This window comes from Drosophila novamexicana, unplaced genomic scaffold (genome assembly GCF_003285875.2).
Source record: "Drosophila novamexicana strain 15010-1031.04,08,12 unplaced genomic scaffold, DnovRS2.1 tig00001929-arrow-arrow-pilon, whole genome shotgun sequence".
Taxonomy (NCBI): domain Eukaryota; kingdom Metazoa; phylum Arthropoda; class Insecta; order Diptera; family Drosophilidae; genus Drosophila; species Drosophila novamexicana.
In genome coordinates, this window is record NW_020824910.1 from 17,562 (window position 1) to 42,498 (window position 24,937).

General features: G+C 43.4%; 1 protein-coding gene across 2 annotated transcripts; it reads right to left on the minus strand.

The window, feature by feature from the left end:
• Positions 1 to 444: 444 nt before the first annotated feature.
• LOC115768685 (glutamate receptor-interacting protein 1) lies at positions 445 to 24,848 on the minus strand. Of its 2 annotated transcripts, none has more exons than XM_030713371.1 (10): positions 24,387 to 24,848; positions 9,367 to 9,486; positions 5,363 to 5,575; positions 5,098 to 5,288; positions 4,677 to 4,981; positions 3,835 to 3,998; positions 1,637 to 2,801; positions 1,367 to 1,569; positions 827 to 1,290; positions 445 to 766 (listed from the first exon to the last, which is right to left on the minus strand). In XM_030713371.1, exons 1-10 carry the CDS (start codon positions 24,535 to 24,537, stop codon positions 665 to 667), a joined length of 3,078 nt encoding a protein of 1,025 aa, XP_030569231.1. In that variant the 5' UTR covers positions 24,538 to 24,848; the 3' UTR covers positions 445 to 664. The 2 variants fall into 2 exon arrangements, with proteins under 2 accessions (XP_030569231.1, XP_030569230.1); XM_030713370.1 differs by having other exon boundaries at positions 5,098 to 5,291.
• Positions 24,849 to 24,937: the final 89 nt, after the last annotated feature.

The window sequence follows — 24,937 nt, forward strand, 5'->3', positions numbered from 1 at the left end:
AAATCGATAAATATCGATATTGTGGAAATGGTGAAATATCGAAAATATATATATAACAATTTTGTACATCGATATACGATGATATAAACCTAATATTTGATACTTTATGGGATCGGAGAAGCTGTCTTAAGGCAGAACTAGTATACACATTTTACCCATTTATGGGTTCTGGGCTGGAAACATCTTGAGGTTCATTTAAGTTGACTTTTTGAAACTTTTTTTTGTTCATATAAATAACATTAATTTAAATAAATCTGGAACTATGTATTATTTTCGTATGGAGCTATTTAATGATGAAATGTCTCTCTCTTTTTTATTTGGTTATGGTAGACAATCGTTGGTATATTAGTCTCTCGCTATATATATAGATGTATATATATAATTATGTATATATATTATTATAAAAAAAAAAAAAACTTGCAGGCACTTGGCACTTATTGTCGCTAAAATTAGTCAAGGCATATCAGAAAGTGGGTGGGTGGGCTTGGGTCGATGATCAGATCAGTTTTGCATCCGGAAAGGGAACTCGGCGGTTAGATACAAAAAAAATGGCACTTAGCTTTAAGACTTAAGATACAACTAGTTAAAGATTAAAAAAAAATAGTAAAGAAAAGAAAAGTTAGAACGAAACTTTGGGCCTCTCGAGCGAAACATGGATCGTCGCTCACTCGGAGCGCTGCATGATCATCTCGATCTTGTCGCCGGCGGCGGCGATCAGCGGCACGGTGAGGCAGCAGTCAAAGTCCTGGGTCTTCATCTCGTTGACCTGTGAACGTGGGGGAGTTGATTGGGTTGGCCAAGGATCTAGCTGACGAACTACACTTGCCTGCATGATGCGATCGAAGGGCTTCAGCTGGCCGCACATGTCTGCGGGTCCGCCGCTCCGTATGCGATTGATGAAGACGCCGCGCTCGTAGAGCCCGTCCGAGACTGAGAAGCCATAGTCATCGTAGACTTTATCCTTGTAAAGTGTGACATGGAACACGCGCTGCTGCTGCTGTTGCTGCTGCTGATCCTTGGCATTGCTGTTGCTTGCCTCGGTGTTGGCCGAGGGACTGCGCGGGCGACGCTGCACCTTGGCATAGATCGCCTGGTTGGCCGGCAGGCTGCAGTTGCCGCTGGCGCTGTTGTTGATGTCGTGGCTACGCAGTATCTTCAGGTCGACCAGGTCGCCCAGATTGTGCAGCTGGCTGGTGGCATGCGAGAGCGGCATGCCCTGCACGGAGTGCTCATCGATGGCCAGCAGCTGATCGCCGACATGGATTTGGCCATTCTTGTGTGCAATGCCGCCTGCAAGCAGAGCGTGAGCGTGGAGCAAGTGCATCCATCTTTAGTTAGTGCCACGAATTGGCGACTGCTCACTTACCCTCCACGAGGCCGCTTATGGTTATGGGCTTGGTGATGTCCTCGCTGCCCGCCAGCGTTATGCCCAGGAGTCCGCCCTTGGGCTCCAGGCGCACCGTAAAGATGATCTGATGCAGGCTGCTGCCGCTGCTCTTGCTGCTCGAACTGGCCGCCGAGCCGTACACCTTGCTCTCCATGGGCGGCGGCAAGGCCGTGCAGTCCACGCTATCGTAGAGCATTGAGAGCATTAGCTTGCTGCACTTGTTCCGCGCTGGCAATGTGGGTCACTCACCTGGCATAGCGATTCAGCTCGTAGCCGGCGTATGGGCCGTGATGCGGCTGCGACTGCGACTGCTGCTGATCATCCTCGTCCTGTTCATCCTCCTCCTCCACGGGCAGCTCCGTGGTCAGACTCTGTGTGTTCGGCGCACCGGCAAAGGAGCGACTGTTCGAGCAGCCATTGCCCGTTGGCCAGCCGCCATTTGGCGCCGCATGCCGCAGCTGCACGGACTGCAGGCTGCCCGTCTCGTCCAGGCTGGCGCCGCGGAAGTAATCCGGCTGCGGCGTGCTCGACTTGAGCGAGACGCAATCGTTGTACTTGCCCTCGCCATACTTGCCGGCCACATAGGCGCTGCTGTAGAGCTCATTCTCGCCGGCGACCACGGCGCCGCTGGTGCTGGTGGTGCAGTTGCTGTAGATGGGGCTGGGCAGAAAGTCGGGCAGCACCACCCGCTTGATGGTCAGCGTGGTGTAGTCCGCGCTGCTCGTCGGCGTCGGCGTCGGCGTGGGCAGCTCCTTCAGCAAGGCATCCACATTGAAATGCTGCACGGGATGCTGATCCACGGCTAGCAGTATGTCGCCCGGTCGCAGCGAGCCACAGCGATGGGCGGGACTGCCCATTTTGACATCGGATATGACCAGACCCGCATGACTGGAGCCGCTCACACTGAGGCCCAGGCCGCACTTGGCCGCGCGAAGCAGCTTCACGTTGAAGACGCCGCTGGAGGGCACCACCGCATCGGGCATATCGAACTCCACCTCCAGCTCCAGCCAGTTGGCCGCAGCGGGCGCACCGCTGCCGGCGCGTCCGTCCAGCAGCTGGCGCATCGCAGCCGCGTCCAGGCTGTACATCTTATTGATGGCCACAATGCGATCGCCCGGCTGGATGCAGCCGCTGCGATCGGCCACCGAATCGGGCAGGATCTGGGCAATGCTAACGGCTCGTCCGCAGCTGCTCGCTGCGCCCAGCACAATGCCGGCGCCCTGGCTGCAGTCCAGCAGCACCGGAAAACTCTCCGCCCGGCACAGGCCCAAGCTGCTCGTGTGCCCGGCACCGCCTCCGTTCCCTTCCAGCGGCAGGGAGCTCTTGCGCACGAAACGCTGGCGCTGCCTGCCTGTGGACTTGCGTGATTCCAGCGTGCTGAAGCTATACTTGGGGCTGCCCAGCGTCGTGTGACCTGCGTTGCAGAGGGGCGAGAAGAAGATTAAAGTAAATGCTGTTTAGCTGTATTTATAGATGCCCGCCGCCCCACTGTGCCCAGCTGTCGCCTCTCCACTATTTACGGCCTGCCCGGCTGAAGACTTGCCTGCCCAAACTTGGCCAAAAGCTTTTAAGGGGAATGGCTGGGATGGGATGCCTTCTGCTCTGATGGCCATGTGTGAGAAATAGTTCAGCCAACTTTGACTGCAACTAATCCACAGCTTAGCCAGCATGTGTGTGTGTGTGTGTGTGTGTGTGTGGGTGCCCCCACTACCGGGCTACCAAAGAATTTACGGCCCTAAGTAGTCGGCCCATTGTCGTCCCCGAAAACGAATTATTCGTCTTTGCATCGCACTCAGCTACAAATTGATTGACATTCAGCGAGGGCTGCTCAAAGAAAATTGAGAAAAGTTTGAGAATTGTTGATTGCAGTTGGCAGTTATAAATGCTTAAGACTATTTTATTTGTTGCAAGCAGCAATATCTTATGAAGAAAATCCGATTAAAGACATATTTCGCTTGAAAAGCGGTTTAGTTTTAATAGCTGGAAAACTTAAAGAAATGCTTACTATATTTTAGGAGATTTTGAAAGAGTTCTGAGAGATCTCAAATATAAATTGCAGAAAATGTCTTCATGATTGAGCTAGAAAAAGTTAAGATTAGAAAAACAATTCCAAAAGAGTCTAAAGACAGCTTTATTTAAGGATTTCTAATACGAATAGCAAATCAATTTCGAACAAAAGCAAAGACCAAAACTCTTTGAGCAACCCTCGACAGCGCATTGTTTTATTTGTTGTTCGTCGACTGTTCATTAGCCAAACGCCCACGCAACGAGACCTTCAAGGCACCATTTTTGGTTGGGCGCCTTGGCAGGCTTTTGGCGTTGCACAAGCAGCCGCCGATTGGATCAGTTCGATAGCCAAAAAGAGACGAAGACGGGAGAGGGAGGGGGAGGGGGAGAGGGGAGGGAGACTAGCTGGGAAAGGAGTTGGAGTTGGCGCTGGAACTTACCGCGTCGCGCGAGCGCATGTGCCGGCATGATCTGCATCTGTGTGTAGCCGCGTCCAGTGCTGGTGTCCAATATGGTCATGACCTCGTCGGGACTGTAGGCCGTGTGCTCGATCATTGTGTCATCAATGGAGAGCACCTGATCGCCGACTGATAAGGCGCCGCAGCTGCAACACGAAACAGACCAAATTGCATTTGTTCAGTTTTTCAATTTTCAATATGGCAGCATAACATAATTTATTGCAGCTCATGTGTTTGTCATTTTAATCTAGATTTCCCACGCCAGCTAACAGGCTGTCGATGAGCTTAAGTGTTGCCAGACTAGTTTAAGGCAACAATATGGCAGCTCTGGTTCGTGTGAAATGTGTGCATTAAGTTGGTTGCGCTTAAATTCTGTTTGCACTAGTTAAGCTTGTTCTTAAAATAGTTTTGGAAAATCTTTCAAAATTGGCAAATATTCAAACTTTGATTCCGCATTTGAACGAAAGAGAAAACTAAAAGAAATTTTGTCGCATTATAAGCCCGGTGAGTTTCTTTATAGACAATATTATCGCATGAAATTTTACGAATATATTTTGATTTTTTATAAGATTTTTGATAAGACTAAACATTTAAAGCTTACGTAGTATAGAAATAATCTTTAATTTGCTTTTACTGTTTATACTTAATTAATTTTAATAGATTCTTTTAGTAATATCTTTGAAAACGGTAAACTAAATTTTAACGATCGAAATCAATTCACTCTTTCGTTTTGGATACGCGTGGAATTCGGAACAGCTGCTGATGCGTTTGGCAAATGGATAAAGAGAAGGGGCAGCAATCGAACTCTTGCTCGTAATACTCACCGATCGGCAATACTGGCGGGTAGTATGCTGGCAATATAGATGCCCGATTGGGCAACCTCGTCTATTTTGTCAGTGCTGGTGGCGGCGCCCGCGGAGCTGGTGGCGGAGCTCGTATAGTTGCACAGCACCAGGCCCAATTTATCATTCAGCGGTCGCTCGATCTCGATGAGCAGCGGCCCCATTGAGAACTCGACGCTCTGCACGACCGAGACGTCGTACTCAATGGTGAGATTGGTGTAGCCGGAAACGTGGCCGCATTTAATGATCTGCTGCGCCTCGGCCAGCGTCTTGCCAATGAGCGAGATCTAAATAGGGAGAGGGAGAGGGAGAGGGAGAGAGAAGCGTTTACGAATATGGCACAAACGGAAGCGCCTGTCAGCCTGGCAGGTGTTAGCCATCACGTGGTGCTTGGAATACTCACATTATCGACGCGCAGCAGACGATCGCCGGGCTTGATCCGGCCGGTCTTGTAGACGGGGCCGTGCAGTCTCACGTGCGTCACAATCAGCGGATAGTCGGCGCCGCCCCGCAACGTTAAGCCCAGGCAGCCGCTCTCCCGCTCCACGGTGATCTGTGCCAGTTTCGAGGTAACATACAGACTATTTTGGGAAACTGCTGCAACAACAACCAAGACACAAGTGAAACACGTGAGTAGATGAGCTCCGATCAACGCCGATCACACTTACTGCATTCGGGCAGCGAGTACTCGATCTCCACTATGGCCGGTGCCGTGTCCGCTCCGGTGGCGCACAGCATATTCATGATCTTCTGATTGCTGAGCCCGATTGTCGAGATGCCATCGATTTGGTGCAGGCGATCGCCCGGCGCCAGAAAGTCGGCCGCATGACCCACAGGATTGAGGGCTCCAATAACAGGTGGATAGGACAGATCATTGCGCTCTGCGGGTGTTGTAAAATCGTAAATCAATACACGTTTAATCTTCGCCAATTAGGCTGTTCAAATAAACAAAATTCCAGGTGTAAATCAAATGATAGCTCATTTATCTAATCGCGAGCCGCCTTCGAGCACTGCCACAGTCGCCGCCAGCAGTTCTCTGACAGCTGCTGCTGGAAAACTCCTCACACAAACAATTCCCATCAATCGAATCAAACGTGTGCTACTAACTGTTCTTTAATTAGTTCACCTACAAATCTTACATGCGCTACTAATTCATCTTTAACTAGTTCACCTGCAAGTGAACTACAAACTATTGTGAACTACTTATCACCTGCAAGTCTTACATGAGCAACTAATTATTCTTTTACTAGTTCATCTGTTGGTTGTTAACCTTATCGAAATTCATAAAATTGTTTGTTTTTCAATTCGTATTAAAGGCCTTCAGACCTTTTAAAAAATGTTCATATGCCGAACTAGTTCATTCTGCATGTTCTTGGTACTACAAATATTGTGAGAGTTTTCTGAAAGCCTCCCAAATATTGTTATAATATTTACATACATAAAAAGTACATCTTCTTTAAAACTAAGGTTGGGCTCGTTTCCAGCTTCGACTCAAGGGTAACATGTGTTTCAGATTGGAACTGGTTCGCTTCAAAAACAGTTCAGCCCTTATTTTATGGTTTATATTATGAATATTGCAATTATTTCTTAGAAGATTGCCCTATAAAATGCTCTTGAAAGCTCTTTCGTAGTTTCTTGCACATTCTTCAGATATTTCTGCACATATTTGTGCAACGCTTGGGCTTAGTTTCGTCTAGAGTTAATAAAGCTTTTAAATTTCTGGTTTCTTATCATGTTCAGCTTTGGCCAGCTCCGTTCGAAGCACTTGCCGTCTGCTGCCTTGGTCTCCATTACCAATTCTGTCAGCGGCTCGTCGGGCGACACAGGCGCGCCTTTTGGCCAAATACAAAAATTGGGAAATAAATAAAAACGAAAGCCAAACAAGACAGGCCGAAGCTTGAATACCCTTGTATCTGCAAGTTTCATTGAAATTTCTTAATATATTTGACAGATAGAACTAAAAAATATACCCGAAAGTTGTCCGATTCGGCCTATGCCTGCAAAGCTTTGTGATGTGAGCCCCAAGACTGAGAGACAAGAAGCTATATCTATTCTGCTGATCAGGAGCATATATGCCCTGTGTGTTACACACTTCATGACAAAGCTGAAATACCCTCTCTGTGAGAGCATGAGAACTACTCGTAAATAAATATATGCTTAAAAAGCGACTGGCCGACTTGTTGTTATGACAAACAACGCGCAGAGGGCAGCCACTGCGAATGGATGTGCGGCCGCTGGCAAGTTGCCAGCCCAAAAAATAAAAAAATAGTAGACAACCCTGCCCCGCCCCCTCTACATTATGGCCAGCTTAATTGAGGGCGACGACAAGACGTCATCGTCGCAGACACTGAAGACGCTTACGTCAGACGACGCAGTCCAGACTCTGGGCTAGCTTTGGGCCAGCTGGAACACGCTAGGGTTAAGCCCAGTCTCTCACTCTCTCACTCTCTCTCTCGCTCTCTCTGTCAGCGGCATGCCACATGCGGCAAGTTGTCGGCCCAGCCATGCCAAATCAGTTGGCGCTCTCGCAATATTTCGAGATTAGTCAGGGAAACGATATGAACAAATTCTAGACTACAGACAACAGCCACGACTGCAGACGAAATATGTATTATAATGTCTGGCAGTCGACAGACGCGCCACGCCTGCGGGCGGCTGGGCGAGGGGGATGTGGGAGAGAGGTGGTGTGGAGGGGGTGGAGGGGGGGGTGTTGGCGGCAGATTGAAATGATGATTTATTTTGGCAGCGCATCTCGACGGCGACGGCGACGACAAGCGCTGCCCCGCGTTATCGACGCGAACGCGTTCCGCATTCAAATCGCATCGGCCCACTTTTGGCTGGAGATCAAGACCGACCGACCCCTTCACCCACAAACGCCCCTCCACCCACCAAAAAATAATAATATGAAAGCCGAAACAAGAACCGCAAATTGAAGCTGGGCCAGCCCATTTTGTAGCAAGTAAATAAATTGCTTGTGACTCAATAGTTCATAAACAGTCGAAAGAACTATGAATAAAAAATCTGATTACTAGGAAGAGTGCTCAGTCGGGGCTGTGCGACTAGCAGCTACTCTGAGCCGTAATCAAGTTCCAATCATCGCACTTTATGCTGCGGCTGTGTTTTTTTTCACTTTGTCCCCATGTGTGTGTAACTTCGGTGTTTGGAGTCCGATCTGTATGACAGTATCAGGGCTTAAGTTTGGCATATAACAATGTGTGTATATAACAAAGTGTATATATACCATATGAGAACCTATACCCTAAGCTCGATATATCTAACTGTTTATAACATATCTTGAGTTGTCGAAATTATTATTTATAATGAAAATGGAAGCAGATACCCAGAGCGGAACATATATGATCGGACAAACATGATTAGATACGACTGATTCGAGCTGTTGAAAATTATATGGTATTCATATTTTGTGGGTTCTTCTGCCTGTTACATATATATGCCCACAAACATTATACCCAATTTACCTATATTCATTGAGTACTCGGTATATAAATCTAAGAAAAGCTAGAAAAAAAAAACAGTAATAGAATAGAATAGCATGCATTATATATGATGATGATTTGTACAGCTAGATATACTTTATATCTATTCCCCTACACGTATCTATAAGATACATAATTCCTAGCAGACGAGTAAAACTGTGGCCAAACAAACATAAACATTGTTGAGAAGCGATTACATATATGCCTGCTAACATTTGCATGTTAAAGTGACGCTGTTAATGTTAATGTCAGTGTTAAGTCAATATGCTGCCATAGCTTCAAAGTGCAAACTGTTTGAATTTGAATTGTGTTTGGATTCAGAAGCGTCTGTTTATTGCTAAGGCTGACAGCACTTGAATGATGCTTCAATCTATATTTCTCATAATAGTTGATATACTATGTAGTCGTCTGCAAGGGTACGCGATATAATATTTAAATTGTACTAGTGTTAAATTATTTACTATTCTACCCTAGCTACTCGTTGCGAGAATAAACCTCTCAGTATGCCCTTTCTTCTATTCAAATGTTCCCTTCTGAAATATAAAAAAATCGTAATCTTTAGTTTAGTTTCAAATTTTTTTTTAGCTACAATTAACATAGATAACTTACAGACCTTATATTAACATAGAGCTCTACTGTAAATAACAGCGTGTTAATAACGTAACATTTAAATGAGTCTGCTGTTAAAATTTATATTATTTATGTTATTAAATCACAGAATAATGAAAAACTTTATAAATTTGGCACTTCCAAACTAAACTATGGTTGGCTATATTAATAAATGTCATAATTGTATGATTTTTATTCAACCCTTAGACTTGGGCCTGCAAATTGATCTGACATAATTATCAAATAATTGAAAAATCTTTCAATCAATTCGAAGTCCAACTGATAGCTGTCAAAAATTACGAACAACTAAATATTGAACAATCAAATTGTGCGCCAAATATGCGGGCTGCTGTTTTCAATATCGAGCTGATGCTTTAAAGAGTTTTCTGGCTGGAAATTCTAACGCGGCGCCATCATAATGTTGAGTTAATGCATAAGTGGGTTTTCTCTTTTTTTCATTTTTGGCTGTGGGCTGCCTTTTGTCCGGCACTTGAATGTGCCACACGATGTCCGGTTACGAGGCCCACTTCCCAATCTCCCAGTCGTCCCTTTGCTGCATGGCTTACCTGCAAAATTGATGGCCAAATGGAGGGCATTGCGCGGCAGCGTGATCGTTGCATAGGTGGTGCCCCGTTCCGGTGCCAGGCCGGAGTCTTCGGATTGCGCGGGGCTCATCGCGCGGTCAACTGCAAGAGATGTGCGAGAAAAAAAAAGAGGGAGAAATGGTAGCAAATGTAATCAGTGATGAGTAGCATGGCGTAAAATCAACATCAAAGGTGTTCGCCAGACAAAGACGTTCATTGACCGCGCCTACACCAGCCCAAACACCCCTCACCCGCCCCCACCACTCCACCAGATCATAATTTTTGCCAACGGCTGTCAAAGGCAGAGCAAGACGACCGACCAGATGACGGCTGCAGTCAACTCGGGCGGGGGCGGGGGCGGTGTCGGTGGCCGTAGCTGGTTGGGTCTTGGGGGCTCTTCGCCTCATGCATTTCTTAATTTATTCATCAACCGAAAAAAATAAAATACAAATACAAATATAAACGATACCAGAAAAGAACACCAAAAAGTAGCGCCCGAAGATCAAAGCGATCCAACACACATTTCGCCATGGAATTTTCGCCTTTCCGGCAGGCGAACAGCAGCCGTCCAAGCCCCTCCAAGGCGCGGACACGCCCACCTGGCCAATAATTGCCATGGGGTGAGTCATTAAAGTTCTTAGCATATTGCCCACGTTCATGTTCAATAAGCCAATGACCTTCGGCGTTGCCAGTGTGTCAATTAAAATTCCAACGAAATAAAATACAACAATCAGCAGCAGCAGAAGAAGAAGAAAAGCACAACAAAAACATTCAAAATAATAAACTAATTAATCTTTATGAAATTTTCATGTGTTTTCTGTTTTTCGCAAGCCAATGCAAATGGCGCGATTCTCTCTTTGTCCCAAGTAGATCTTATATAGAGCCCATACAGCCTAACTGGGCCTTGGATACCCACTGAATAGGATAAACATATGGTGTATGGACCCCAAATCAATCTAGGGTATTAATAATATTAATATTAAGCAACTAGCTCACAGATATTTTAATAATAATGATACAAATCAAATCCACCTGCAGACCTGATTTAGCCTTAGTTTTCCACTCAAGTATGGGGAAAACTGAGCTCAACCTCGCTTTAGGCCTGACTATCTAAGATATGAAATTCCATTGTCAAGCTCAAGCTCGCGAATACACAACAGACAGGATAAGTCCATATTTTTTTATTTTAACTAGAAATATGGACTTTTTTTTTGTTAAATTTATTTAAACAGAAGTTATTCTTTTGTGCAATGGATAAAGTTTTCCAGTTCCTACATGCAGATCCAGTCCAGATTCGAAGTTTACGTACATTCCATTCAGAACTGGGCTAATGAATTTTCCAAATGCTTTCGGCTGTGCTATTCGCAGTGCTCCAAATGGTTTCATTAAAATGACACAAATATCTCTCGGTGCAATAGCACAAAAGAATGTTTCGAATCTAAGACATTTAACTTTATGCGACTCGATTCTATGCTGAATGAAAACTAGTTGAAATTGCATTGAGGAAATGTTAAACAGAGTTGGGATTGAAATAAACCAAGGATTAGCATTTACATTTACAAATATACAGTATGCCACTGTGCATTTTAAGGAACAGTGTGGCAGCCCCTTGCTAATCAGGCTTGCATTCGTTTGCTTTGCTTTAACGATGTGGCAACGCTTTTGTGGCACACGGCGTATGCGCGATCTGCTACAATTGCGGCGTTGCCCTCCATGTGGGGCCAGAGCAAACGCACACCTTAGCCAAAACACATACGCACACACACAAGCACACACACACATACACTCACACACACATGCTTTTAGGCATATAGAACTTTGACGTAAACGAGGGCCGCTGCGGACGCGACTTTTATTTTCGAACGCTTCAATGGCGCATAAAGTTTTTCTTAATGCCCGCCCGAGTATGAAAAACAAAAACAATAATTAGGCAAAAAAAAAAAAAGAAAAACAACAAAATAAAGGAAAATCAACCAAAAACAAAAACAATGAATAAAAAAAAAAAACAAGCCAAAGACAAGGGCGGAGAAGCTAAAAAACGTAACGTTAAAATTTGTACGTTTCGCTTCATTTGCCAAGCACAACAACAAATGTATCTGTAAGATACATTTGCCTAGATGCGTGTAGATACTCGTGCATATATATCGCTTTTTGTTCCTACTTTTCGCTGTGTATTTCATTTCTATTCATTGAATTTGTTTGCTCGTCAGCTGGGCTTGAGGAGGGCGCGGGTTTGGGGGCTGGGGCTGTTTATTATACCCTGAACCCATTAAAAATGGGTATAAGGGTATATTGTATTTGTGCAAAATCCAAATGTATGTAACAGGCAGAAGGAAGCATCTCCGACCCCATAAAGTATATATATTCTTGATCAGCATCAATAGCCGAGTTGATCTAGCCATGTCCGTCCGTCCCTCCGTCCGCCCGTCTGTCCGTCCGTGAGTATGAACTCAAGGATCTCAAAACCTATAAGAACTAGAGACCTGAAATTTTAGATGTAGATGCTCTCCTGCGCAGATCGAATTTGTTTCCGATAATCGATAACTTGCTCCGTTTCCAAGCAATCGATAAAAATCGATATTGATATCCTATTTTTTGGGTAATTTTGGTAAATAATAAGAGCTAGAGTCACAAAACTTGACATATAGCTTCTAAAATAGAATATATATATTAATTTGATGTTGGAAGAAGAGGATTCAGGGTATCCCCTAGTCGGGAGCTCCCGACTAGAACCTCTTAATTGTTTTTTATTTTTTTCGCCATTTTTTAGCAGCTCTTCTGACATTTTGGCCGCTTCCTTTTTGGCCACTTGGCGCATTCGCTTTGAAGTCATTTTACATTTTACATTTCTATATTTACAATTCTTCTCGCTTTTGGCTTTTGGAACGCCTTTTCTATTTAGTTCTTGTTTTTCTTTCGTTCTTTTTTTATTTATTTTTTTTTTTTTTTTGCTATTTTTATGTGGCTTTTCATTTTGATTTCCACCAGCAGCTACACGTTTTCGTCTTGATTTTCTTTTATTATTTATTTATTTTTTTTCTTTTTTTGCTGTTGTGCTTTTTGACATAATTCATTGAATATGCCGAGCGGAAATCATGTGTATGCTCAGTTTCAGCCAAAGTACACACACATACATATGTATGCACATATATTTTAATATATGTGCACATATTTATGTGGCTTTTTCAAATTTGGGCAATTCAACCAGAATCCGTCGAGGCGGCGGCACTACCGAAGGTTTTGCATCGACTATAAACTTAAAAACTTATATTTTAATGTTATTGCCAAATGGCAGCTGAAATCTGGCATTACTTAATCAAACATTATGTCTGTGGTTTCTTTAAACAGGACATCAATTGGATCCTGACATTCTGATTCGTCCAAATTCATATTTCCCTTTGATTAGACGAAATATTTTTAACATTTTTATGATATATTTGTTTTATTATATTTATGATCTATGTTTTCCTCAAAACCGAACTCAAACATTTCTTAATCCATGCCGTTTCATTCCCATCAATTCACATCTAAAGTAAAAACTGTTCCATTCCATTTGTTTCCACACAGTTCCATTCCAGTTGCTCTCAATTTGTTGCGGGTGACAAACTTTTTGGGTGACTGCTTCATTAGGAAATTGCCAATTGACAGGCAAATTCGCGTTGCCATTTGCAGTTCCGTTTAAAAGACGTCTGGCAATACCTAAGAGCCATTGAGGGGCGGGTGCTTACTTTTGGGGTTGCGATTGGGAGTTGTGGGTGAGCGGGAAGTGGGGAGTGGGTGTGGGCAATCATTAAAAACTATTTTGGTGCTCTGCTTGGGTTATGGCCGTTCGCTCGCTTTTATGGCCACTCGCAGCTCATGTGCAAACGCTTTTTGGCATTTGCCTGCTGCAGCCGGCAGTCGCAGTCGCAGTTGCAGTTAAATTTATCGGCGACAGTTGCGCCTTGCATGTTGCAAGGCGGAAATTGCGCTCAGCCGCAACGTTGCACGGGCTTGGCCAGCGCATGCCTCCGGGGCAGGGGCGGCTGCAGCCGGGCCCAATTGGCCCAGCATGGCCAACTTCCTGACTAGGGCTAATCCTGGCAATTAAAACAGTGCGCAGCACACTTGGCAGGCCCGATTAAAATAGATGAACAGTTGGACACTTGAATGGCAGCACTTGAAGGCCGCCCAGGCGCTCAGCATCAACATCAGCTAAAGATATTGAGCGACTGATTGACTGACTGACTGATTGATTGACTGACTGACAGCCAGTTCGCTGGGGGTCGTTTTTTGCTGCCGTTGCGTTGTTTTTGCGGCACATTTGCAGCGAAACATTCCAGCGAACGCTTTGCCACATTTACTTTGAAAATAGACATCATTCAAAATCTCAAAGAGTGGCACCAATTCCCTCTCTCTCTCTCTCTTTCTCACTCTCTCTTTCTCTCTAACTATAAAGACTCCAGCGTGCTGGTATTTTTATGCCTTGAACTTTTTACTGGAATACATATATTCATCTTTTTATGATCTCAGATATGTTGCAAGTATATTTTACTTAAACTCTCTCTCTCTCTCTCTCTCTCTCTTCCTGTCTCCTCCTGTCAAAATGAACAGCCACCTTCAATTCCTGCCTTAATCAACAGCTAAGTAGCTGTTATCCCAAAATTCAAAATTTGATTATTACATGCTCCTTAGCTTATGCACTTGACATATTAAACATGTAGCTTAACTAACTGTTTAATAATTGGCCAGAAAAGAAAATGACAAAGCCCAAGAGTTATACATAACTTGTATACGTCCCAAATTCTCTACTTAGCGTTGCCAGACTTGTAAACTGGAAGACGTAGCATAAGCTTCCGGTCACCTAACATAAGCTTTTACAGGCATATACAAATATGCATGGAGTAAATTCAAGTACTTTGGTTAACTAACATGAACTTTGACAGTAACCTGAAGGTAGCAGTTAAATCTGCATTAAGACAATTTAAAAAATATTTATTTCTCTTAAAATGGAGTAGATTCTTACTTATGTATCTATTTTAAGAGATCATTCCATATTCTAGACGAGAGTATTTATCTTATGCCCCAATTTATGCTATTTCGTATTCTCGCCCCTTCGACAGGTGTTCCCCTTAACTTCGATCTGGGCCAAAGAAACTTGTGTCGATTGATTGACGCACGAGTCGATGGACAGCTCGACTGTTTGTTATTCCCTGTGCTGGCGCAATAAACATGTTAAGAGCCAGAACCTGTGGCCGGGGGGAAGATGAAGAAGAAAGGGTACTTAGAGCAGAGGGCAATTGTGCCAAATAGCTGACGCGCCCCGACTTGTAATATTCATGTGTCCATTAACTCTTGCACTTCATAATGGACGACAGTTACAGAGTGTAGGGCTTTTCGAAAATATGTATGTCAAAAATTTCACAACACAATCTATATTGTGTGTGACTGCTCCCTTTCTCGCAGGGGGGATGGCGGGAGGTGAGGGTTAGTCGGCTTGGCCCCAAGGGGCTGCGGAGGCGACAGGCGAAGACAACAAGAAAAACCAATTATTGCAAATGAACTCAAGTGTGGTTCCGCAAAAATGTCAACATCTGATAAAGCCGCAACAAAATGCGGCGCAACGAGCGCCGCACACATGCCCCCAAACCGGGGACCAGGACTGATGCAAGGGCAGCCAAAGTGCAACAGCCGTTGAACTGAACTGAACTGAGCTGAACTAAACACAACTCAGAACTCAACTCAACTCGGCTGAACTGAACTGAACTGATGAGGCGGGTCGCTGGCGGAAGCGGGACAAGCACTGCGTGCAAAAAACGCACTCACGGGGGAGTGCTGCATTGGCTGTGGCATGCAGCAGTTGCAGCTACTGCATTGGGAGATCCTCAAGTATTTAGCGAGACGTTGACATTTATGCGTTGAGCTTCATAAAAAACCCGCAGGGTGGAACTCGCAGCGCAGAGAGCCAACCGAATGAACTAGTTTAAGTGAATAGCGTCAAGTATCGTTAAAAAGGTGTGGCGCGCTGTTACTAACAGCTTTAACACATGTTAAGTGGCTTCATGTACTTAGAGTGCTGCTAAGACAAATTATGAGTAGAGTAATATATGTACACTGATTAAATTAATTTAACATCTGTTAGTCCATAGCACACTGTTATTAACATCTGAATGCTAAGCAGCTGTGCCATCTGTTTAACAGCTGTAAATATATTGCATTTATTTATTTTACTGTGCTGATAGACAGCATAGAGGCAAATAGCTTGCTGTTATCGACGGTTAAATGCATAGATATTTGTATGTAAAAGCTTTGTTAGGCAACTGTTAAAGAAACGATACGCTTTTTATAGATGGATTCTGCTAAAAAGCACGCCACAAATATTTTAATTATTTATAAGCTATGTTAAAATTGGAATGTAAACTACATATATGTATTCTGTTTACCTATGTAAATAAGCTGGAGACAATAAAGCCTGCTCTTATTAACATACCAATGTAATGACTAAACAGTTTTTATTATTGAAGCGCTGTTAAAAACAGATGAGCTCATGTTAGGCAGCTGAAATTGTATTTGCGCCAGCAGTTCCGACTCCGGCACAAGGCAGTAGGGCCCTGTATTAATTGTGAATGGGCTGGAGACAGTAGACAAAGGCCTGCCTCATGGCTATGTATGTATGTGTATATCATTATGCGTATGTATGCATATTCATATGTATGCACGTACATATGTGCATATGGTAAGATATGTGCTCATTATTACGCCGTTTTGCTGAAAATATTCGCGAGTATTCGCGAGTCAGGCGAGTGAATTGATTTATGCCCGTACGAGTCGTTGTCGCCGCGGCGTCAGCTCCTTTTATATGGAGCCGGGCCAGCCCCTAAGTGGGATCAGAGGGCCAAGGGGGGGGGGGGGGGGGGGGGGGCGAGAAGCAGTTCAGGCAGCCGTTGACTGTCGCCACCAAAGTTCACCTAATGAAGAGCCAATGCAAATAAAACATGCAACACAACATTTTCATTTGCATAGGCGACCAGTTGCAACCCACCCCCAGCACCAGCCGCCCACTATTGCACCCAAGTGTCCAATTGCCCGCTTCGCTTCCCAAATGCGACAATTTCCCATGCAGTCTCTCTTATCGCGCTCTCATTGCAACCATGTACTTGCAACTGCAAGGGGCACAGATTTATGCCCCGAAATGTTAATAGCCCATAACCAATCCTCGGTCGCATAGCAAACGCACGTATTGAATCAATTTTTTCTTTTTTTTTTGGTGGGGGGGGGGGGTTATTTTTGGGTTTCGTTTGACTTGATAAGGTTTTCCAGTCGACTGCAATAACCATTTGCATTCGAATGGATATTCAACTTTACTGTTGACATAATGAAAGGCGTTTTCCCCCGATCGACTGATAACTGGACAAGTAAATACATTGGGGGTGGAATCAATATATACATAGTTAGTTATAAAGCTTATCAGATAGATTTCAATATGCCCTAAACTAACATAAATCTGTGGAACAGAAAGCAGTCAAGTTATAAAATTCATATGCATGTGGTCATAAAATGTTACAATATCGCCCAGATAGATAGTTATGTTGCAGAGGGTGAATTGGAAGTAAAACTCATAAGAAAAGTCACCCTTTAAACCCTTTAACAAAGCAACTGATCTGCCAGTTGAACGTTTATGAAAGCAGCGCAAAAAGAAAATGAAGGAGTTTAGCTCTCGTGCGAGAGTAAGAACGAGAGCCGACACGAGAAATTTCGTAATACGATATAATACTTGTATTTGTTCCAGTAACAACTCGGACCATATAAACCATATATATTCTTGATATGTCCGTCTGTCTGTCCATCCATCTGACTATAGGAACCCGTCCATCTCGGAACCTAGTAGAGCGGGAGACTTGTACACAGATCCTACTATGCCAGCTTAAAGTCTCGAAACTTTAATTCTCTAGATCGGACAATAAATAGCTTGCTACTCAAGAAAGGCCCTGAGCTAGAATACAAGAACTTTCGACTCGATTCCACCTTGGAGAATCTAACAAAGAGAGAGCGGATATACCTAGTATCTATAAGCTCACAGCTGTCTGCTCTTAAATATTTGTCACTCTGAGAACTGAGAACTCGCTGCGCATTCTCGGCATTCATAATCAACACGTGCAGAGGGCGTTGACAAAAATCGCAAGGGCTGGCGACAACGACGACATCGAACTTATGGAAGCTGCATGTCATACAGATGCAGATACAGCTAAAGCTGCAGCCACAGATACAGATACAGATACAGATACATTTACAGCTGCACATAGAACTGCGCCCCGGCAACAGACAATAATTATGCTGAATGCGTGGAGTCGACACTGGGGAGACGGCAGATGGGATATGGAAGATGAGACCGGAGACAGGAGACAGGAGACGGGAGTTGGAGTCTTGGTCGTGCTCTAGCAGTCGACGTCCGCCACAAAATCTACAAATTAATCCAAACGGTAGACGACAACAAAAACAACAACAACGACATGAACAAAAAAAACAACAACAGCTCGCAGCAAAACAAAAACAGCAACAAATTACATTAATCGTGTGCCTTGTGTGTGATGAAAATGCTGTTGTGGATCATGATGATGAAGTTGTTGATGATAATTTGGCTGGCTGTGCCTTTCAGTGTATACCCTGTATGCAGTAGACGCTTGAAGCGGCAGGCCTGAAGTTATGCAGGAGCCAACGCCAACAATATACACGTGGATATTCTATATAGTCTTGATCCAGATTCAGAGATATTAGTAAATATTGTGTATTTGATAGATTATTCATATTTCAACAACTCTTTGCTTATTCCGAAATTCCAGACGCAAATGCAATACTCTATCTAAGAAATTGTGTGCTATCTTTAAAAACGTTTTATGCTTATTTAAACTATGAACATTTTTTGAATGAGTATCAGTATCGTTTCATACAGGCCAGCCTGTATACAGGGTATCTCCCAGTCGTGCATGCCCAAATATTGCACGCTTATTGCATTTGTATTTGTATTTGCTGCTGTTTTTGTTACTATTTTTAGCCACGTTGAAATTGTGACAGTTTTTCCTGCCAGCTTCCAAGACCAAAAGATGCATCCACACCGATGCATTAAATGTTCATAGCCCTTGTTGAGTATATGTGTGTGCGTGTGTGTGTGGATCTGTGTGTGTGTATGCCGCATATATTGTATGTGAATGCGTATGCAGAAGTTGCTATCAACGAGTACAATGCACGGCCTCTGTGCGCAGACTTTTCCCCAATATTTATGTATTTTCAATTCTAAATACATTTCAAAGACTATGAGTGTGTGTGTGTGTGTGTGGTGTGCGTGTGTGTGTGTGTGCGACATCAAGTGACGTCGTTGATGCGGATTTCGCGCAGAAAAGTAAACAAAAGTCTGACAATTGCCACAGCAGTTGCAACATCAACAACAGCAACAATTGCTACTGCTACAGCAGCAACATTTTTTCCGCACTGTGGAAACACATATAGAAAAAGCGAAGAAGAAGCTCAGTTACAAGAAAATGTATCTTCGGCTGATTTCTAACTAACATAGATATATATGCCTGTAACAATTGCAATAGATAAACAAAGCGAAAATATATACTTCTTAACAGATCTACATGACGCGCTTTCACTAGCAACTGGTAACATTTTAGTCATGTTCTGTTAACTGTAAGAGATGTACGAGTTCTTAAACAGTAAAAGCTAACAGTACTGCTGTTACTAATATTTATAAATGCCATGTTATTGCTAAGTTAAAGCAATCGTGAGTGCATTATGTTAATATCTACAGGGCTTATCTTGTTGTAAAGTATTTGTATTTGTGAAGAAAATCCTAGAAAAAAAAGATGTAGCCTTCTTCTACGATCATGGAGTACATAAAAGCTAGGCTTGTGAGTTGTGGTTGGACTCGAGCCTGGGCTTAAGTCAATATCTCACTTGAGGCATGAGAAAAGTTATAAAGGTTGAAATGTTATGAACCTGTTCCTATCTATATCCTATCTATATCTATATTATTTGGAATTCCCTGTTATGAAGCCTTTGACTTATACTGAGAAGCAAAACATAAAATGTGGATTTGATTATTACCATAGATGCCATATGATATAGTCATGGCAATCAATTACCTTACCATGATGCTGGCTATATCCCCTTATAGATTCAAGGGCGTACCACAGTTGTGCACACATATTCTTCAATTGGTTCCACTGTGCATGAGAGTCAATGTCATTTGCCTTTGCATGTGCCTTAGCCTGTCTTAACACTCAGCTGATGCTGTTTGTGTTGTTGTTGTTGTTGTTGTTGCTGCTGCTGTTGCAGTTGTCGCCCATTGTTGCTTCCGTTTGGTGTGGCAGCTTAATGAGAGCGACACCCAAAAGGATTTGCCGCATGGCCGAAAAGAAAACCAAAACGAAAACGAGTTGCCCTCCGGAATTGCAGACACTCGAGTGTGTGAGTGTGTGTGTGTGTGTGTGTGTGTGAGTTCCATAAACAAAACCAAATGCTGCAATTGCCGCAGGGGCATACCCCTTGAATAGCCAGCGGGGCGGCGGGTAGGCGGGTTTCGCCTGTGCTCATTTCATTTGAATTGCGTCAAATTGTTGTGGCAACTTCTGTGGCTCTTACCGCACTTATGGCAGCAGCTCTTCGCTTTTGTTTATGCTTGGCGAAAAACAAACATTAAACACACACTCGCACACACACGCACACTACAAAATGTGTTCGATTGTCTAAAATCGTGGCATTTCAGCGATTTTTCACATGTCTCTGTCGAATAGGAAAAACAAATTTTCATGTTTACCCATTTGCCAGCGACGCGTCGCCTTGTCTGCGCCCCCGCACCCTCAAGCCGCTGTCTATCCCGTATCCCGTATTCCGTATGTCGTATCCCGTATCCCTAGTCAATTCGTATCCCCCTAAGCGTCTTGAGGTTCATTGAATGCAGTTGAAAACAAAAATTACATGCGAGCATTAGGAAAATCCACCCGCGAGACCGAGTGTCAACCTCATGGTTGCCCCAAGGGAGCAAGTCGAGCGCAAGATTTTTATTGCAATGCCCAATGCAAGGCCCCTCAATAGTGGATGCCCCTGCCTAGATGCCTGGGCTAGCTGTGCCCAGTCAATGCCAGACTCGAAATAAACCCATCGCCAATAAAGTGTCGCCAACAATTTAAATGACCTGTTGATGGATTCGAAAAAAATAAATAACACAAACGAGCAGGAAACAATTCCCAGCTATAGCAAAAGTGCCTTAGATATGCATATCTATACATATGCTGTATATATATATATATATATATATATATATATATATATATATATATGATTATATATCTTTATATGCATATGCTTCAGCTTGGGCAGATCTTGTAAATTTGTCAAATTCAATTTTTTGACCATAAAACTAATTTCCGTATTAATTATGATCTGTTTCCACTGCAAAAGCGCATTGCGAACATCATTTTCTAGAGTATTTCACATTTAACATTTCACATTTCTATTTTGGATTTTTATTGTGCCAACATTTCGAGTTAATCATGTTCCGAATGCAACTCGTTAAAAACAAAAAACACAAGCTTCAGATACGCGCAGTATCTGGGTTGCATGCAGATACAAATGTATCTAGAACATAAACTAGAGTCGTTGCAAGCCCATGCAAATGTCGAACGCATTTCAATTTTCTAATTTTATCAAACATCTAACAAATTCCATAAATTTGTGGACATTTTTCATATTTGTTGTCGGACACGTTCACCGATTGTCGGCTAATCAAATTGCTCTTTCAAATATTCGAGTGGGTTGCGGCCGGGAATAGAAAAGTGCAGCAGAAGTCCACTATTAAAAACAGATTAATTGATGTGCGCTGAAAACAAATCATTTTAGGGAATTGCAGCGCGTTTTTACTCAAAAAAAAAAAAAAAACGTTAACAGTGTCTTTACAGTGACTGTTAAGGCCATCAGACTGTATTCGCCAAGTCTTTAGATATTTATATAAAAGAAGCTCATCTATGATAGCTGTGGCATGCTTTTACTTGCTACAAAAAAGAATAACAGTGGCTTAACAGTATCGATGCATTAAATCTATCTAAAATTGTTAAATAGAGTTTTATCAGACGGTTAACATTTATGCTGTTTAGGCTAACTGCCCATATTTTCATGCCATGCCATGCTTTTATCTGCCACAACAATATTTACTTTATGTTAACATTGGCATGTTATCAGAGTTAACAGAGTTATGTGTTTCTGTATGTCCCAAAATATGGATTTTTTTGTGGACACTGTCGAAATTACATTTCGAATTATGAAATGTTTTTGAGCTGATTTGATGAGTGTTTAATGTGAGCCATAAAAAATGAATATAGCAGCTAGTGCTGATATGTAGTATGTAAGGTGGGGTTGATGGTGTAGCATAAGGGTTATGCTCAGGGGTAGGGGCTAGCATTGGAGGATGGGTATCTCTGGGTCTGCTGCCATTTGGTGCATTGTGCGGTGCATTGACACTGCGCACCTTTAGATTTTCTCAGGCCTTGTTTACAAGGAGGGCACAGAGTTGAGTGTTATGTAAACTAAAGCAGTTGTTGTTGTTGTTGTTGTTGCTGCTGCTGTTGTTGTCGCTGTGTAAACAAGTGACATCTGGCCATCCATCTAACAGGCGATGCCACAGCACTTATGAGTGCCCGCCCCTGTTTGGTTTGTTGTGACAATTGGCGCGGATGTAAATGTATCTGTATCTGTATCGGCAAACTGTTGTATCTCAATTAGTATCTTTAGCTAATGGTAGCAGTCTTATCTATGACTGAGCTGGGTCAGCCTTTGGCCATTGTCTCAGGCAGCTGCACGGTACACACGCACACAAATATGCGGCCAATCTGTGTGGCATTCCGCGCTAGCAGATTAGGCTAGCAAATTGTATGGAAGCCAATGGCGTGGCCAACAATGCGCCGCATCACAAAATATTTAATTAAATGCTTAATTACGCTTGCCATGCCATAAATTCATCAAATGCAATTTAAGCTCACACACACACACACACGCGCCCCACGACAACGAGGCGGACCGGCCTCCTTCTTGCCACCAACCAGCTGCATGCGTTAATGTGCAGATGCAGATACAAAGATACAAAGAAACACAGATACAAGTACTTTGGGCTGCCAGCGCAGCGCATCTCGTTTTCATTCATTAACAGAGTTCGACCAAAGCTGAGCACCCTGGTCGCCGGGTTAAACGTTATGTGCCATAACTCTTCCAACTCGCCACCGAGTGGCGATGAATCCCGGCAATCTATGCAACTTGAAGCTGCCAAAGTAGCTGCACGCTCGTGAGTCGTGAGTTGTGTTTCACAGAGTGCAAAATAAGACTTGTGGACACACAAATTGGGTCAGAACCGCAAACTGTGCACGGCTACGCACTCTGCAAAGTTAGCATTTAACATTAACAATTATTTGCCAGAGCTTAGAGCCTAACATAGCCTTAACATAGCGTCACATTAACATTTCGCATGGTAACACAGGTCCGTTTTGTTAATTCTATTAAGTTTCTAAACAATAAACTTTCGATATTTCAGAATGAGAATGTTTTCATAAAAAACTTATGCTGTTAATTGCACGGCTGTTAACGTCACATTAACATCACGTTTGAACAATGATAGTTTTACAAACTTTACTTTTTTTTTACCATCCTTAACTTAAGCTGACATATTTTACGATCAATAACAAGAAGTATCGTCACACTGGTAACGTCATATTAACATTATTGATCGAAAGAGAAACCCTGTAGGAGCCCGCCCAACATGCCGTTATTGCTTTTAATTGCAGAGAAACTTTTCCTGTATATCGCTTTAACTCAATGGAGAATCAGTGGTCAGGTCAATGGGTCTCCATTTCCATGCCCACACACTCACGCACACTCACGCACACGCACATATACACTCGCACACACATACATGCGCACAGTCTCCGGGAGATAGATACGCATGCACAGTACACGAAATTGACAAATAGCAGTGAAAATTTAGCTTTTGAAATGAAAACGAAATGCGAGCAATTATTTTTAATTGAAAATGTCAAACATGTTGGCTGCTGAAAAGAGTCGGCCAAGTCGTCAAGCAGCCCAGCCAAGTCTCGCGACCAACTGCTACCCAGCGAATGTATCTTACAGATACAAATACGCATAGCATACGCTGCAGTGCGTTATGCTTCAGAAACTCAAAAAACAAAAAAAAACTAAATAAAAACATAATAGTGTAGAACGAAAAAAAAACGTGGAAAACTTATTAGGAGCGTATGCGTCGCGGCACTTGAGGGCCACTTTTGTGCGGCAACGGGACGCAATACCTTGAGCGGAAATGCGATAACCCTGAGCGACGGGAAATCGAAGCAACATAAAACAGAGGCACCAGCTACAAATTTGAGAGGGTGGGGGGAGCTGAGGCAATCGCGTACATCATGATTGATTTGGAAAGCTGCAAAGCTGAGTGGTGGGCCGGTTCATATGCATACATCATGATTGATTTGAAAGACTACAATACTGAGGGGGGACTGGGACAATGCGTACATCAAGACTGATGTGGAAAGCCACAAAGTTTGTCGGGGTACAACTTCATATGCATACATCAGGATTATTTTGGAAGACTACAAAACTGAGGATGACTGGGAAAATCCATACATCATGATTGACTTTAAAAGACACAAAGTTGAGCGGAGGGCTACTTCAAAAAATGGGAGGGACTGGACAATTCATACATTACGATTGATTTGGAAAGTAAAAAACTTGGACTGTGCTTCATATGCGTACACGATTGATTTCGAAGAAATTGCAGGATGGGTCGGCATAGTACATCATTGGTACGCGAATACATCATGCTTGATTGAGACAGTTACAAATTTGCGCCTAATTGATTTAAATACTACAATATCGAAGAGAGTGGCAGTACATTATTGGTACCGCAATACATCATGATTGATTTGGCGAATTTCAGAGCGTACTACTAGTCTATGGCTAGCTCTTACCAGATAGCATGGGCGCCAGCGCAATGCCATTGGAGTCCTGTTGCTGCTGCTGTTGCTGCTGTTTGGTGGTCAGCTCCTGCTCCTGCTTCAGAGCGCTGGACTTGCCGGGCACACAGCCACCGATGGGCTTCTTGGATTTCCACAATTTCATATTGTAAAGTCACAAGCTGCGAGTGTTTCGAATGGATTTCAACAATTGTGGTTTAAATATGGGTGCTATGTGCAGATTGAGGGGACATTGTTCTGGCCAGGGCTTGGCCCTCGAGTACGCCCAATATGCACTATATCTTTTTATAAACTATCAAGAGCTGTGCACTTGGACTGCGATATTTGGTTTTGCTTTTCCGATTTGCGCTGCATAATAAGAATCCCAAATAAATACGATAAATGCACCAATGAACAGCGGCCGCACAATAATAAAAAAAAGGAAAAATAAATGAAAATGTGGAGCACACACACACACAGACGCACACAGAGGAGGCGCGCGCGTGTATTTAAAAATTGAAATTGTGACGCCTCGCGAGGGCGAAGCAGCGAGCGCGCGTTTGTTG

Excerpts from the sequence above, each read along its gene's own strand:
- LOC115768685 (XM_030713370.1), bottom strand. The coding sequence starts at position 24,537 with ATGAAATTGTGGAAATCCAAGAAGCCCATCGGTGGCTGTGTGCCCGGC. Across the intron at positions 4,982-5,097 it reads GTCTGCTGCGCGTCGATAAT|ATCTCGCTCATTGGCAAGAC; the intron begins GTGAGTATTCCA and ends CTCCCTATTTAG. Across the intron at positions 2,802-3,834 it reads ACATGCGCTCGCGCGACGCG|GTCACACGACGCTGGGCAGC; the intron begins GTAAGTTCCAGC and ends TCTGCAACGCAG.